Source organism: Nicotiana attenuata, unplaced genomic scaffold (genome assembly GCF_001879085.1).
Source record: "Nicotiana attenuata strain UT unplaced genomic scaffold, NIATTr2, whole genome shotgun sequence".
In the NCBI taxonomy this organism is placed as follows: Eukaryota; Viridiplantae; Streptophyta; class Magnoliopsida; order Solanales; family Solanaceae; genus Nicotiana; species Nicotiana attenuata.
In genome coordinates, this window is record NW_017673902.1 from 15,856 (window position 1) to 28,305 (window position 12,450).

Below are 12,450 nucleotides of genomic sequence, written 5' to 3' on the forward strand. Positions count from 1 at the left end.
ACCCCCCAAAAAAAAAAAAAAAAGCAGAGAAAAGAGGGGGAAAAGGAAGAAAACTTGAGTAAACAGGACTTTCCTGCATCATACGGGCATCTATAACGTTTATAATAGAGCATTTATTCTCAAAAGAAGAAAAGGAAGAGAAGCAGGCACTTCAAATTACCAAAACGGTTAAGCTGGGTGATTGTTAATATACCTTTAGCCTATTTTTCATAATGTGGTCCAAGTGATCTTCAATGAGATTCAAATATCTGGTTTTGGAATCTTCTAGTGCAGCACATTATTGGACCAAATGATAGAGATTGGTCCACCACATGTAATTTTCTTCTGTCAATAGGAAAAGAGAAGTATAAAAAGCATTTTAGTCTGCCCCCAGGGCCTAGCTCAAGTGGCAAAGGGTGGTGGATTTGTGTCTTAGGTCACAGGTTCAAGCCCCCACACCATGCAAAGCAAAGCCTGGTATTTAAGTGGAGAAGGGTAGAGGGGCGGGCCCATTATCCACCGAGTTTCGAAGGCTGCGGTTGGTCCAAAGGATCAGCCCCAGAAGGATTTCTCGGTCATCAAAAAAAAAAAAAGCATTTTAGTCTGAAGATCAAGGATTAGATGGAATGTGGTGAGGCAAAGTTCTTTTTAATTTATAAACAAAGATGTGATGAGGCAGAGTAGTCCTTTAAACCCTTCTTGAGCACCTAGTACTGAATAATATACATACTTACGTAGCTTTCTTTGGATTTTATGTCTAACCCTACTGAAGTTTTTAATTTCATTTGAGGTCCCAATATGGTTGGTTATTTTGCAGCAAGAAGATATTCGTAACTACATAGACGACTCCTTGAAACAAGGTGTTCGCCTTTCACTTTTCCGAAAAGAACGTATTGGCGGTGATTCTCATGGAATTTCGTACTGGTAGATAACTTCACTTGCAATACTTCCATTTTTCTTAGATATTTCGTAATACTGTTTATAGGTTCTCACAGCACTAAGTGGAGAATAGATATTTTCATATGGTCGATGTTGTTCACTAGAAAAGTCTGTTTGCTTTTAACTTCATTTACAGGTATGAGGATGATCCTGTCATTGGGCATCGATTGTACCGAGAGATTAGAAAGGTTGAAGTCAAGAAAGGGAAGGGCAAGAATGTTCCGGCAATACCTCACTCATGTTACCAGTGGGAAACTGTTGCAACTAATTTCGATGAATTCGGGGATGTTTCGGTAAGTTCTTATCATGGCCTGTTGCTTATATTCAATCCATTATGTTATAATTCTTAAAAATGATTGTCACAATCTCCTGCGTCTGTGCACCAATGCTTTGAGAAGAATTATAGGATACTAAGGTCCTGGATTCGTTAGTATTAATGTCCTTAAAAGGATCTGAATATCTTTGAGTTCCACAATCATGCTTAATCTATTGCGGTTTTGGTATCTGATTAAAGGTAGTCCCTTGCTCTGGAATTTTGCTCTTTGCTCTCCTATCATATACTCCCTCCTCTTTTCAATTTATACTCCAATTGTTTGATTTTGGGACGTCTCAAAATGTACACTATTTGATTAGTATTATTACTTTATACAACTTTTATAATTTTTCAAATTGTCAAATTCGTTAACTTTTGAAATTGTGAATCTGACTCTCCATCTGTCCCAAATTATTTTGATACTCTTTTCTTTTTAGTTTGTCCCAAAAAGAATGACACCTTTCTATTTTTTGAAACATTTTGACTTTAAACTTCTCATTTTACCCTCAATGATATGATTGAGCTAGTGCATATAGCATATTTTGAGAGTGCTGCATTGGTGTATTGGATAGACACTAATAACTATAAAGTAGATGAAATCACAAAATTATCATGATTCTTTTTTTGTTCTTGATAAGAACATAAACTTATTGAGATTTACCTTGCTTTCTGCAAAAAAAAAAAAAAAAGAGAGAGATAAGTTCATATAAATTCATGAAACAATAAATATGAGTTTGTCTACAAGAACTCTCTGATGGAAGAGAGATAGTTAGGTTAATACTATTAATCAAGCAAACTCATCACAGAAAAGTAATATTATACTCAGATGTTTGTTAAAACTTTTTGCTCTGACCAATGAATATAGGAAAACAAATGCATCATGATGCTTAACTTGCTTCCATATTTTTACACACTCAAAAGATGACAAACAGCATTCTTCACAGGGTAAAAAAAGAGAAAAAACAGGTAAGCAACTTTTGGATTTTTCAGATTTACCAAGAATTGGCACCAAGAAATGGGCGTAAGCAAACTAGGGAAGACTAAGAACTATTGAGATTTTAAAACAAAGAAAAAAAGAAATAATTGGAAGTACAAAACGCATAAGGTAACAATGTACTGCAAATAAAACTTCAAACAAAGAGCAGTTGCATCCACGGAAATCATCTTTGGTGGTCTGGTAATCAACTCTACACAAGTACATCTTTGTTTCCTATTCCTAAAAGATTATTTTTATTTGAAAATGTGGTTGGTTGTGTTTTTATCTTTTATTAACTGCGTTGATTACTTGTCAGCTTAAATCTGGGTCAAAAAGGCATTTCTTTTTTGATAATTGCAGTCTGAATGATTAACTGTCCTATTTCACTTCATGGTTGGGCTATGTTTAGCTAACAGCAGGTTTTGAAAACGGTTTGATTTGAATTAGTAAGCTTTTCAGATGAACCTTGCAATTTCCATTTCAAAATTTTCGCTCCCTACTATTTTTTTTTTTTTTTTTTTTTTGAATATTTAAGATTGTAACTAGTGGGAATTGAGCTCCCTTACTAAAATGAAGCAATTTGAAAGTTGTAACCACCTTTTGTTTGGAGGTTAAGCACTATCACCTCTTTGTGAAGTCCCTTCATTGTGACTACAGGAGAAGCTATTCTCGAGTAAAAATAGAACGGAGGCTTCTGTTGGAAAGAAGTTGAAAAATGACATGCTTCCTGAGGTTGAGAGGATCCACAAGGTAATCTATGATTCATTGTCCTAAGCTCTGAGCTGTTCTGTTTTTCATTGACTTCATATTATGGGACTACCGGTACTGAGATTGTGTTTTGTGCAGAGGAAAGAGAAATTGCTGAAGAAACAACATAGACAGGCCTTGATGCTTGATAACATGCTAAATATGGATGGTCTTGGTGGTGGACGCGCATTGCGGGGTAGGAAGCCTGTGACCTACACATTTGGTAAGTGCATTTTATTTGGTTCTGCTTGTGTGATGGTCAAGTATTTGACGTCTAATTGGACAATGGGTATTGCACAGATGATTACGATCGGTCAATTAATGAGGCTATCAAGCTAACCAAGTAAGGATGATTTTCTATTGGAAAGTCTCTCCCCCTGTCTGTGTCTTCTGTAATATGCTGACATGTTTGTTCTTTCCTGTCTCCTTTCAGGAAGAATCAACCATCCCCAGAACCTACTTTGAGGAGAGAAGCTGCTACGAAGCATGAAACTTCTACAAATGGTAGATTGGGTAGTCCACCACACTTGTCTCAACATGTGTCTTTCAGAGTGCGTTCTCCTAAATCACCTGAATACGATGAATATGACGAAGACAATGAAGATGAACTATTAGATCGAAGGTACTTGCTCCACGTGTTTTGAGATCTCTTTGGTTCTTTCCTTCAATGACTAACTGGTACTCTTCTTACATGCAGCAATCGTAGGAGGCAGAGACCCCAACGCTATTCTGCATCAGAGTTTGTTGAAGCAATATCTGAAAATGAGGCAGATCTTGACAGTGATGATGATATAATGGGTGAAGCAGTATATGATGAAGAATATTTAAGGAAACGAAAACATCGGAAGGTGTCAAGTAGCTCGGAAGGAGATGATGAGTACAACTGGGATGAAGAAAATCCTGAAGATGAAGAAGAGGAGGATGAAGATGAAGCAGATTCCCTAAGTGCCAGTGACGAGAGCGATGAGCCACGGAGATTTAAGAAACTGCCCGGTCGTACAAGAAGAGAAACCAAGTTGAGGTCAGTGGGCAACCTTCAGTCAGGTTTAAGACGCAGTAACAGGGCAACCAGAAACCGTATCAATTATAGCCATTTAGAGCTGTCAGAATCTGAGACCGAGTCAATGAAACCTGAGAAGTCAAATGGATCCGAAGAGCAATATGATGCAAGTGATAATGCTGAGTTCTCGATGGGAAGTGAAAACACAGAGGAAAACTATGACAATCAGGAGGTGAAAACTGAGCAACCTGTTGATGTACCATCTGAGATGGAAACAACAGATCAAAACAATGTACCAAAGAGAACAAGCAGTCCAGATCAAGATGATGTTGAAAGTGGAGGGAAAAGGCGCTTTCTTGATCTTAATGAGCTTGCCCCAGGTTCTGGATTTGATGATGGTCCCAATTCAGTGATGAAAGATGATGGTCCAGATGACTTTTGACGTTTTGCTCTGAGATCCTGTTGCTTGTAGTTTGGTCTTGCAAGCTGATTATCTGATAGTTAACTCTGGAATTTTTTTGGTCCGCTCCACGATGGAAGCAAGGAGTTTCCCCCTGGTGAATTTTGGCAACTGTGACGCAATTAGTTTACCCCAAGGGGAGCTTAATCAGAACTGAGAAAATTGTGTAGATTGAGTAGTCAATTTTTTAGCATTTCTACATTCACCTATGAAAAATGGTGGGGGAATTTGGAGAAGAGTTCTCTTTCTTGTTCGCTGTACAATAACATTATAACTAATACTGTAACAGAAATATCACTTCTAGATGTTTAGAATCATTAATTTAGTGAGGTGCTTGGTATCATTTCTCTCCGCAGTCGCTCAGTTCGGATGTTGAGCCTGCTGATAGTATGACTGAATTCCAGCAAGTTTGTAATGCTTGTCCCGGTAATGTTCTCCAATTTTGGGTTTGTGCTACTAAAGCAGTTTGATAATCTTATATGTCCCACGCCGGCGCACCAGTAATGTCAAATACAGTGGTGACTAAAACTTTCTACGTGATGGCTACTGTCTTTTTTTCCCTTCTAAGTGTTATGCAGTTTCTTTAGTTTCAGGCGAATGTTTGTCTACTTCTCTTGAATCCTTGTCTTGTGATTCCTATATAGCCTTTATCAGTTCATTTGTTTGTTTGAGTTGAGAGCTTCTACTATCTTTCAGAAGGATTTCTATGCATTTCCAGGATTTGGGCATCAGGTTCTGGACAATATGAGAAGGTCCGGTCTCTGTCTCTCTTCAGTAACATTTCAACTGATTCAACATGGGATCAGCCCACAAGCCAGGTAATTGTTTTCGAGTACCTTGAAGCCCTCAAAACTACGGTCGGAGAGCTCAATGTGCATATTCATTCTTCACTTCTTGTAAGAGCTGGATCCAATTTGTCGATGTAACATCCGCCCCAGATAAACTACCCACCTCGCAGTGTCCTGCCGCCCCCCGAATGATCGGTGCGGCGGTTAGGCATCCTTAGACGAAAGAGTGGTCTTTCAGGATTGGTCGTTGTGTGTCACCACCTCCCACTATTCATACTAAAAGATCTGATTCAGATTTAAGGATGTCGTTAGCCATAGAGGTTTTCTTGTGATGTGGTGTTCCAATGATGTTAGAACCATTACAAGGATTTTTGCACCTCTTAGGGTGATTACCACTTCCTTTTCTTTTGTATTAAGGGGTATCTTTTTAAGACGTGCTGTGTATATGTCAACAAATAACCAATATTACAAGATAAACTTGTTGATAATTGTTGGTAATCTGTCAAAAGACTTTTTACATGTGGCATTGGTTTAGAAGATTGTGTGACAAATGGCTCTACTAAGCCAAGTGGCTATGAATACCTACCATGTGGCATTTTGCATGAAGATAAGTAGCCAAATGGCTAAGCCATAAACAACTAGCAATCATCTTTCATGCAATCAAACATTTGGCAATTTAAGAAGACCCCAAGTACCTCTATAAATAGCCTTCTTGTCATCCGTATGACATCAACAAAAAATGGTCTTCTTTACACTTTCTTAGCTATCATTGCTTTCTTCTTTAGCTAATCATTTCTGTAATTATCTCACTATTGACCAAATCATTACCTCTTGTTATTATTTCTTCCCTCCAGTTTATTCTAACTTGCTGGATTTATTATTTAATTTTGCTGATTCATGTATCCTCTAAATAAATAGAGATGGGCTTGTTTAATCCCGGGAAAACATTTCACATTGATGAAATAGTTTCTTAGGACAGTGCCTAGCACGACTCAAGCCAATTCGTGTGTATGCTTACAAATAATATTATTGCAGTATTATTATTGTTATTTTTCCGTGTCATTTCCCTATAATCTAAGAAACTATGGCAAGTAATACTACTACGAAAATTTTTGATGGTGCTACCAATTTTGGTGTTGTCTCTACTGCTACTGTTCCAGCTGTCCTGCCAGATATCCATGGTGTTGCAAATACGTTACTGCATCTACAACTTTGGCAGACATTAATGTCAAAACACAGGTATGTGAATAGACATAGTCACATATCCAATGATAATATTAAAACCTTCAAGAAAAATACAACTCAATGCAAGAGAAGAGTTGGGATAAATGACAATCTCGCTAAGTCAAAATTAAATTTGACTAAAGCGGATAATATAATCGTTGCAGTCATTTCCCAAATAAATAATGTGGCCAATGTGAGAGATTGGGTGATAGACTCTGGTGCTACTATGCACATTTGTGCAAATAAAAATGAATTGTTGTCTTACACGCAAGTTGAGGAAGGAGAAGAAACTATTTATCTTGGTGACTCAAGAACAACTCGTGTATTCTTCTCAAACTCACATCTGGTAAAACTCTAGCATTGAGTGATGTATTGCATGTTCCTAATATCCAAACCAATTTGGTTTCTGTGGGGTTATTAGGAAAAGTTGGAGTGAAGGTTTCATTTGAAAATAATGAGGTCGTATTGAGCAAAAATGATATTTTTGTAGGCAATGAATATTGTAACCATGGTTTATTTGTGCTTAATATTTTTGATACCAGCAATAAAAATGCATCTTCTTCTGCTTATATGGTTGAGTCAATTTCTTTGTGGCACGCTAGACTAGGACATGTTAATGTCGCATATATAAAGAAAATGCAGTCGTTAGGATTAATATCTAGTTTAGACTCAAATAATATTAACAAGTGTGAAATATGTGCTGAAGCTAAAAGTACTAGAAAGACTTGTTTTTCTGTAAATAGAGAAACTGAATTATTATCCTTGATTCACACTGATTTAGGTGATTTAAAGCAGACTATGACTAAGGTGGTAAAAAGTATTATGTGACATTTATTGATGATTTTTCTAGATATACTAAGTTGTATTTGCTTAGAAATAAAGATGATGCTTTTAATGCTTTTATTTCTTATAAAATTGAGGTTGAAAATCAACTTAGTAAAAAAATCAAGAAAATTAGATCTGATAGAGGTGGAGAATATTTATCTTTTTAAATGATTTTTGTGAAAAGAATGGAATAATTCATGAAGTAACTCCGCCTTATTCACCTGATTCAAATAGAGTAGCTGAAACACAAAATAGAACATTGAAAGAGATGATGAACTCTATGTTAGTTAGTTTTAATGCTCCTGATAATTTGTGGGGTGAAGCTATTTTATCTGCATGTCACTTACAAAATAGAATACCGCATAGAAGAACCGGCAAAACTCCTTATGAATTATGGAAGGGTTATAAACCTAACTTGATATATTTAAAAGTGCGGGAGTGCCTTGCTAAAGTTCTTTTGCCTGAACCTAAAAAGGGAAAAATAGGCTCCAAAACTGCTGATTGTATGCTTATTGGATATGTTGAACATAGTGCTGCATATAGATTTCTTGTTTTAAAAAGTGATGTGCTTGAGTGCAATACTATAAATGAGACAAAGAATGTTGAGTTCTTTGAATATATTTATCCACTGTCTGAAAAAATTTCTCATAAACCTGTTGAAACAAATAATAAAATTACCTCTAATGAGGAACTGAGAAGGAGCAAAAGGCCTAGGAAAGAATATTTTTCATATGGAAATAATTTTCAAACTTTTTTTGTCGATAATGAACCATCAAATTATTTTGAAGCTATATCTTCTTCAGATGCTAAATATTGGAAAGAGGCAATAAAAGTTGAAATTGATTCCATTAAGAAAAATAATACATGGATTTTAACTGATTTACCTCCTGTGCAAAGCCTATTGGTTGTAAATGGATTTTCAAAAAGAAATTTAATCCTGATGGATCTTTAGATAAATATAAAGCTCGATTAGTAGCAAAAGGTCGTGTTATTTCACAATTGAATCAATTTAAAATTTTTAAAAAGACCTAAAGATAGAGATTTATCAATAGGTAATGTTGCACCAATGCCCAACCAAAGGGCGACTGCGGTACCAATCAAAAAGACAGTCGTCGCTACTGGACGCCCAAAAAGTCTGTCTATACAAACGATCTAGGCCTGTATTCGGAGTTTCCCTGGGGTTGGTAAGGCGAAATGAGGCCACCCTAGCCCATTGAGTGCTCTACCTCAGTCCATCGACATCATACGCTCTACTGAAATAGATTTCGCGAAAAACCAGCTAAGCTTAAAAGTAACAAGGTTCTGAAAGAAAGACAAGCCTTAAGGCAACTAAAGCTAGGAAGGTAGGTTAAAGTGACTAGTCTTTCTTATCCGAAAGCAAGCAAGACTACAAGACAACCAAAAACATTACTGCTAATAAAATGAAAGTGAACAAAGCCAAACCAATATGATATTCAATAAGCCCACTTTTTTGAGAGAAAAAACCTGAATTTGTTGAGGAAGATCAGCTATACAAAATATAGATTATTTTGATATATTTGCACCGGTGACTAGAATTTCTTCTATTCGAGTTTTAATTGCCTTAGCTTCTATCCATAAGCTTTTTATCCATCAAATGTAGGGATGGCGATGGGGCGGTGCGAGTGTGGGGCAGGGCGGTTTTAATCTTATGTGGGGCGGGGTGAGTTTGATCTTATGCGGGTGCGGGGCGGGTGTGGGGCGGGTTGAAACTGTTTTTTCAAAAACTACTGCGGGGCGAGGCGGTTGCGGGTTTCCTCATAGCACTGAACTTGATCTTTGTATATAAGCTCCAATTCAAGCTTTCCTGTTCCAATTTTCAACTGATGTTCCCTCGTTCTATTTCTTTATTTCATTCAATCTCTCGATTGTGGGAAATGAAAAATGTGAGAATCAAAGAATTTCTTTTTCAGTTATTGCTGATCACATTGCTCCAGATTATCAAAGAATATTATTGTCCACTCCTTTTCGCAGCATTTGGCAAACTCTATGATAAATACATTCATTGGGAAAATTTTAAAAGACAGAGATTTATGTAAATATATGCGCTAAGAGTAATGAATTAGAAATGCATGCACAGATTTATAATCTCTGAAAATAGAAATATAATTAATATTTGGATCCATATGAGGGGTTTAAGAAACTGAAAAAAGTGAAATATTAAACTTGTATTTCTTTAGCAAAAAAAATGAAAAAAAAATTGCGGGGCGGGGCGGGGAGGGGCTGGTTAAAAATAGAAAAAACTACTATGCGGGCGCGGCGGGGCGGGTTGAAATTTTGCGGGTTAAGCTCCAACCCGCCCCGCCCCGCCCCATTGCCATTCCTAATCAAATGGATGTCAAAATAGCTTTTCTAAATGGTGATTTAGAAGAAGAAATTTATATGGTTCAACCTGAAGGTTCTGTCATTCCTGGACAAGAAAATAAAGTTTGTAAATTAATTAAATCTCTTTATGGCCTTAAACAAGCTCCTAAGCAATGGTATGAGAAATTTGAACAAGTCTTACTGAGAGACGGTTTTTCTTCAGTGGAGGTGGATAAATGGTTTATACTAAAGTGGTAGACAATGAATATGTGATAATATGAGGGTGTTTGGCTAAGCTTATAAGCTGGTCAAACTGGCTTATAAGCACTTTTTTCTTATCTACGCGTTTGGTAAAATTAAAAGTGCTTGTAAGTAAAGTGCTTATAAGCCAAAAATAAGCCAAAAGCCATAAGTTGGTCTCCCCCAACTTATCAAATTTCAGCTTATAAGCACTTTAGGTTTGACCAAAATATTTACTATTCTATCCCTAAAATACTTCTTTTTAAAGCAAAACTCTTTGTACCAATTTTTTAGCTACTTATTATTAATTTCAGCACTTTTATCCAAACACGTAACTGCTTATTTTTTAAATCAGTTTCAGCACTTAAAAGTGCTTTTCAGCACCTATGCTTATCAGCTACTCTAAATCAGCTAAGTCAAACGAGCTCTATGTCTGTATGTTGATGACATGCTTATATTGGTACAAATTTTAAATATTGTGCAAAGTACAAAATTATTTCTGTCTGCTAATTTTGATATGAAAGATCTGGGTGAAGTAAATGCAATATTGGGAGTTAAAGTTATAAGGAGTGAAGATGGAATAATATTGTCACAAGAACATTATGTTGAGAGACTTCTTAAGAAGTTTGAATATTTTAATGTCACATCTGTGAGCACTCCTTTTGATGCTAACTCTAAGTTGAAAAAGAATAACGGTGACCCAGTTACTCGGTCTAAATATGCTCAGACTATTGGGAGTCTGATGCATTTAATGAATTTTATAAGGCCTGATATAGCTTATGCAGTGTGTAGACTGAGTAGATATACTCATAATCCCAACAGAGAGCATTGGTCTGCATTAGCTAGACTAATGAAATATTTGAGAGAAACCATGAATTATGGTATCCTATATAGTGGATTTCATTCTACTTTAGAAGGGTATAGTGATGCAAACTGGATCTCTGATTCAGATGAGACAAAATCCACCAGTCGTTATGTATTCACCCTTGGTGGTGGTGCAATATCGTGAAAATCTGCTAAACAGACGATCATGCTAGATCTACTATGGAATCCGAGTTTGTAGCTCTGGAGTTAGCTGGTTCTGAGGCTGAGTGGCTAAGAAACTTCTTAGCTAATATTCATTTAATTAAGGACGTATCGCCTCCTATGTCTATGCATTGTGATTGTCAAGCGGCAATAGCTATTGCAAAGAATAAATCTTATAATTGTAAAAGTAGACAAATGAAATTGAGACATGATGTCATAAAGCAGCTGCTGAGAGATGGAATAATTTCCATTGATTATGTGAAGTTAGAAATTAATTTGGCCGACCCTCTAACTAAACCAGTAGGAAGAAAATTAATTCTTCAAACCTCAAAAGAGATGGGGTTAAGGCCGACATGTTGTCAATAGAGATGGTACCCAACCTATGTGATTGGAGATCCCATGAAGTAGGTTCATATGGGTAATAACAAGTCGATATTGGCACTGATGCACTAAAAGAGAGTGCTTGACTGCTACTAATTGAGAGGATGAGTCATAACTCTTAATGAAATTCATAGTCCTTATGGAAGGTGTATTTAAAAGCAGTATACATTTGATGAATTCACATGTATGAGAGTGGAGTGGGCCGATACACTTGATGAATTCACCTGTATGAGAGTGGAGTGGGCTGATCCTATGAGATTTTGGCCTAGTCTCTAGAGCTCTCATGAATAACCAGGCACGCGCATAGCCTATTGGGCGCAAAATCGCGTTGAACAACAAAATTACCGGGGGTCAGAATGTGACTGATAAAATCTCTGACTTACAATAGGAATTATTGGTTCATAGAAATATTATATTTCACCAGTAATTCTGTGAGTTAAGTTTTATTGGTCTAAATTTGATTCATAGTCCTGAAGACACTAAACCTATTACGTTTAGACCATACAAATCCAGCAAGTCTTACTCTTTCCTACTCCGTATTCCTAAACATAAAAAAAAAAGTCTTTTGATGTGGGGTTTGTTGATAATTGTTGGTAATGTGTCAAAAAACTTTTTACATTTGGCTTGGTTTAGAAGATTGTGTGACAAATGGCTCTACTAAGCCAAGTGGCAATGAATACCTACCATGTGGCATTTTGCATGAAGATATGTAGCCAAATGGCTAAGCCATAAACAAGTGGCAATTATCTTTCATGCAATCAAATATTTGACAATTTAAGAAGATACCAAGTACCTCTATAAATAGCCTTCTTGTCGTTCGTATGACATCAACAAAAATTGATCTTCTTTGCACTTTCTTAGCTATCATTGCTTTCTTCTTTAGCTAATCGTTTCTATAATTATTATTCCCACAATTGACCAAATCATTACCTCTTGTTATTATTTCTTCCCTCCAATTTATTCTAACTTGCTGAATTTTTTATTTAATTTTGCTGGTTCGGAACAGTGCCTAGCACGACTCAAACCAATTCGTGTGTATGATTACCAATAATATTATTGGAGTATTATTATTGTTATTTTTTCGTATCATTTCCCTACAAAACTAAGCAGTTAAAGCACTTAATTAGGACCAAGGTTATCTGGCAGCTAACTATCAAAAAAAAAAAAAGAAAAAATGAAGTTTGGACAAAGTTTATGCTTTGCTCGTGGCAATATAACTAGCCGTGAACA

The 12,450-nt window shown here is 36.3% G+C and overlaps 1 protein-coding gene across 1 annotated transcript in view; it reads left to right on the forward strand.

Annotated features, from left to right (window-relative positions):
• The window catches only part of LOC109217580 (DDT domain-containing protein DDR4), an 8,822-nt gene extending 3,895 nt beyond the window's left edge, over positions 1-4,927 (forward strand). Inside the window, exons 6-12 of the mRNA XM_019381836.1 lie at positions 797-903; positions 1,055-1,211; positions 2,865-2,957; positions 3,054-3,177; positions 3,255-3,297; positions 3,388-3,576; positions 3,652-4,927. Coding sequence (XP_019237381.1) covers positions 797-903; positions 1,055-1,211; positions 2,865-2,957; positions 3,054-3,177; positions 3,255-3,297; positions 3,388-3,576; positions 3,652-4,396 — 1,458 coding nt within the window. The 3' untranslated portion in view covers positions 4,397-4,927. The remainder of the gene's footprint in view (positions 1-796; positions 904-1,054; positions 1,212-2,864; positions 2,958-3,053; positions 3,178-3,254; positions 3,298-3,387; positions 3,577-3,651) is intronic.
• The last annotated feature ends 7,523 nt before the right edge of the window (positions 4,928-12,450 follow it).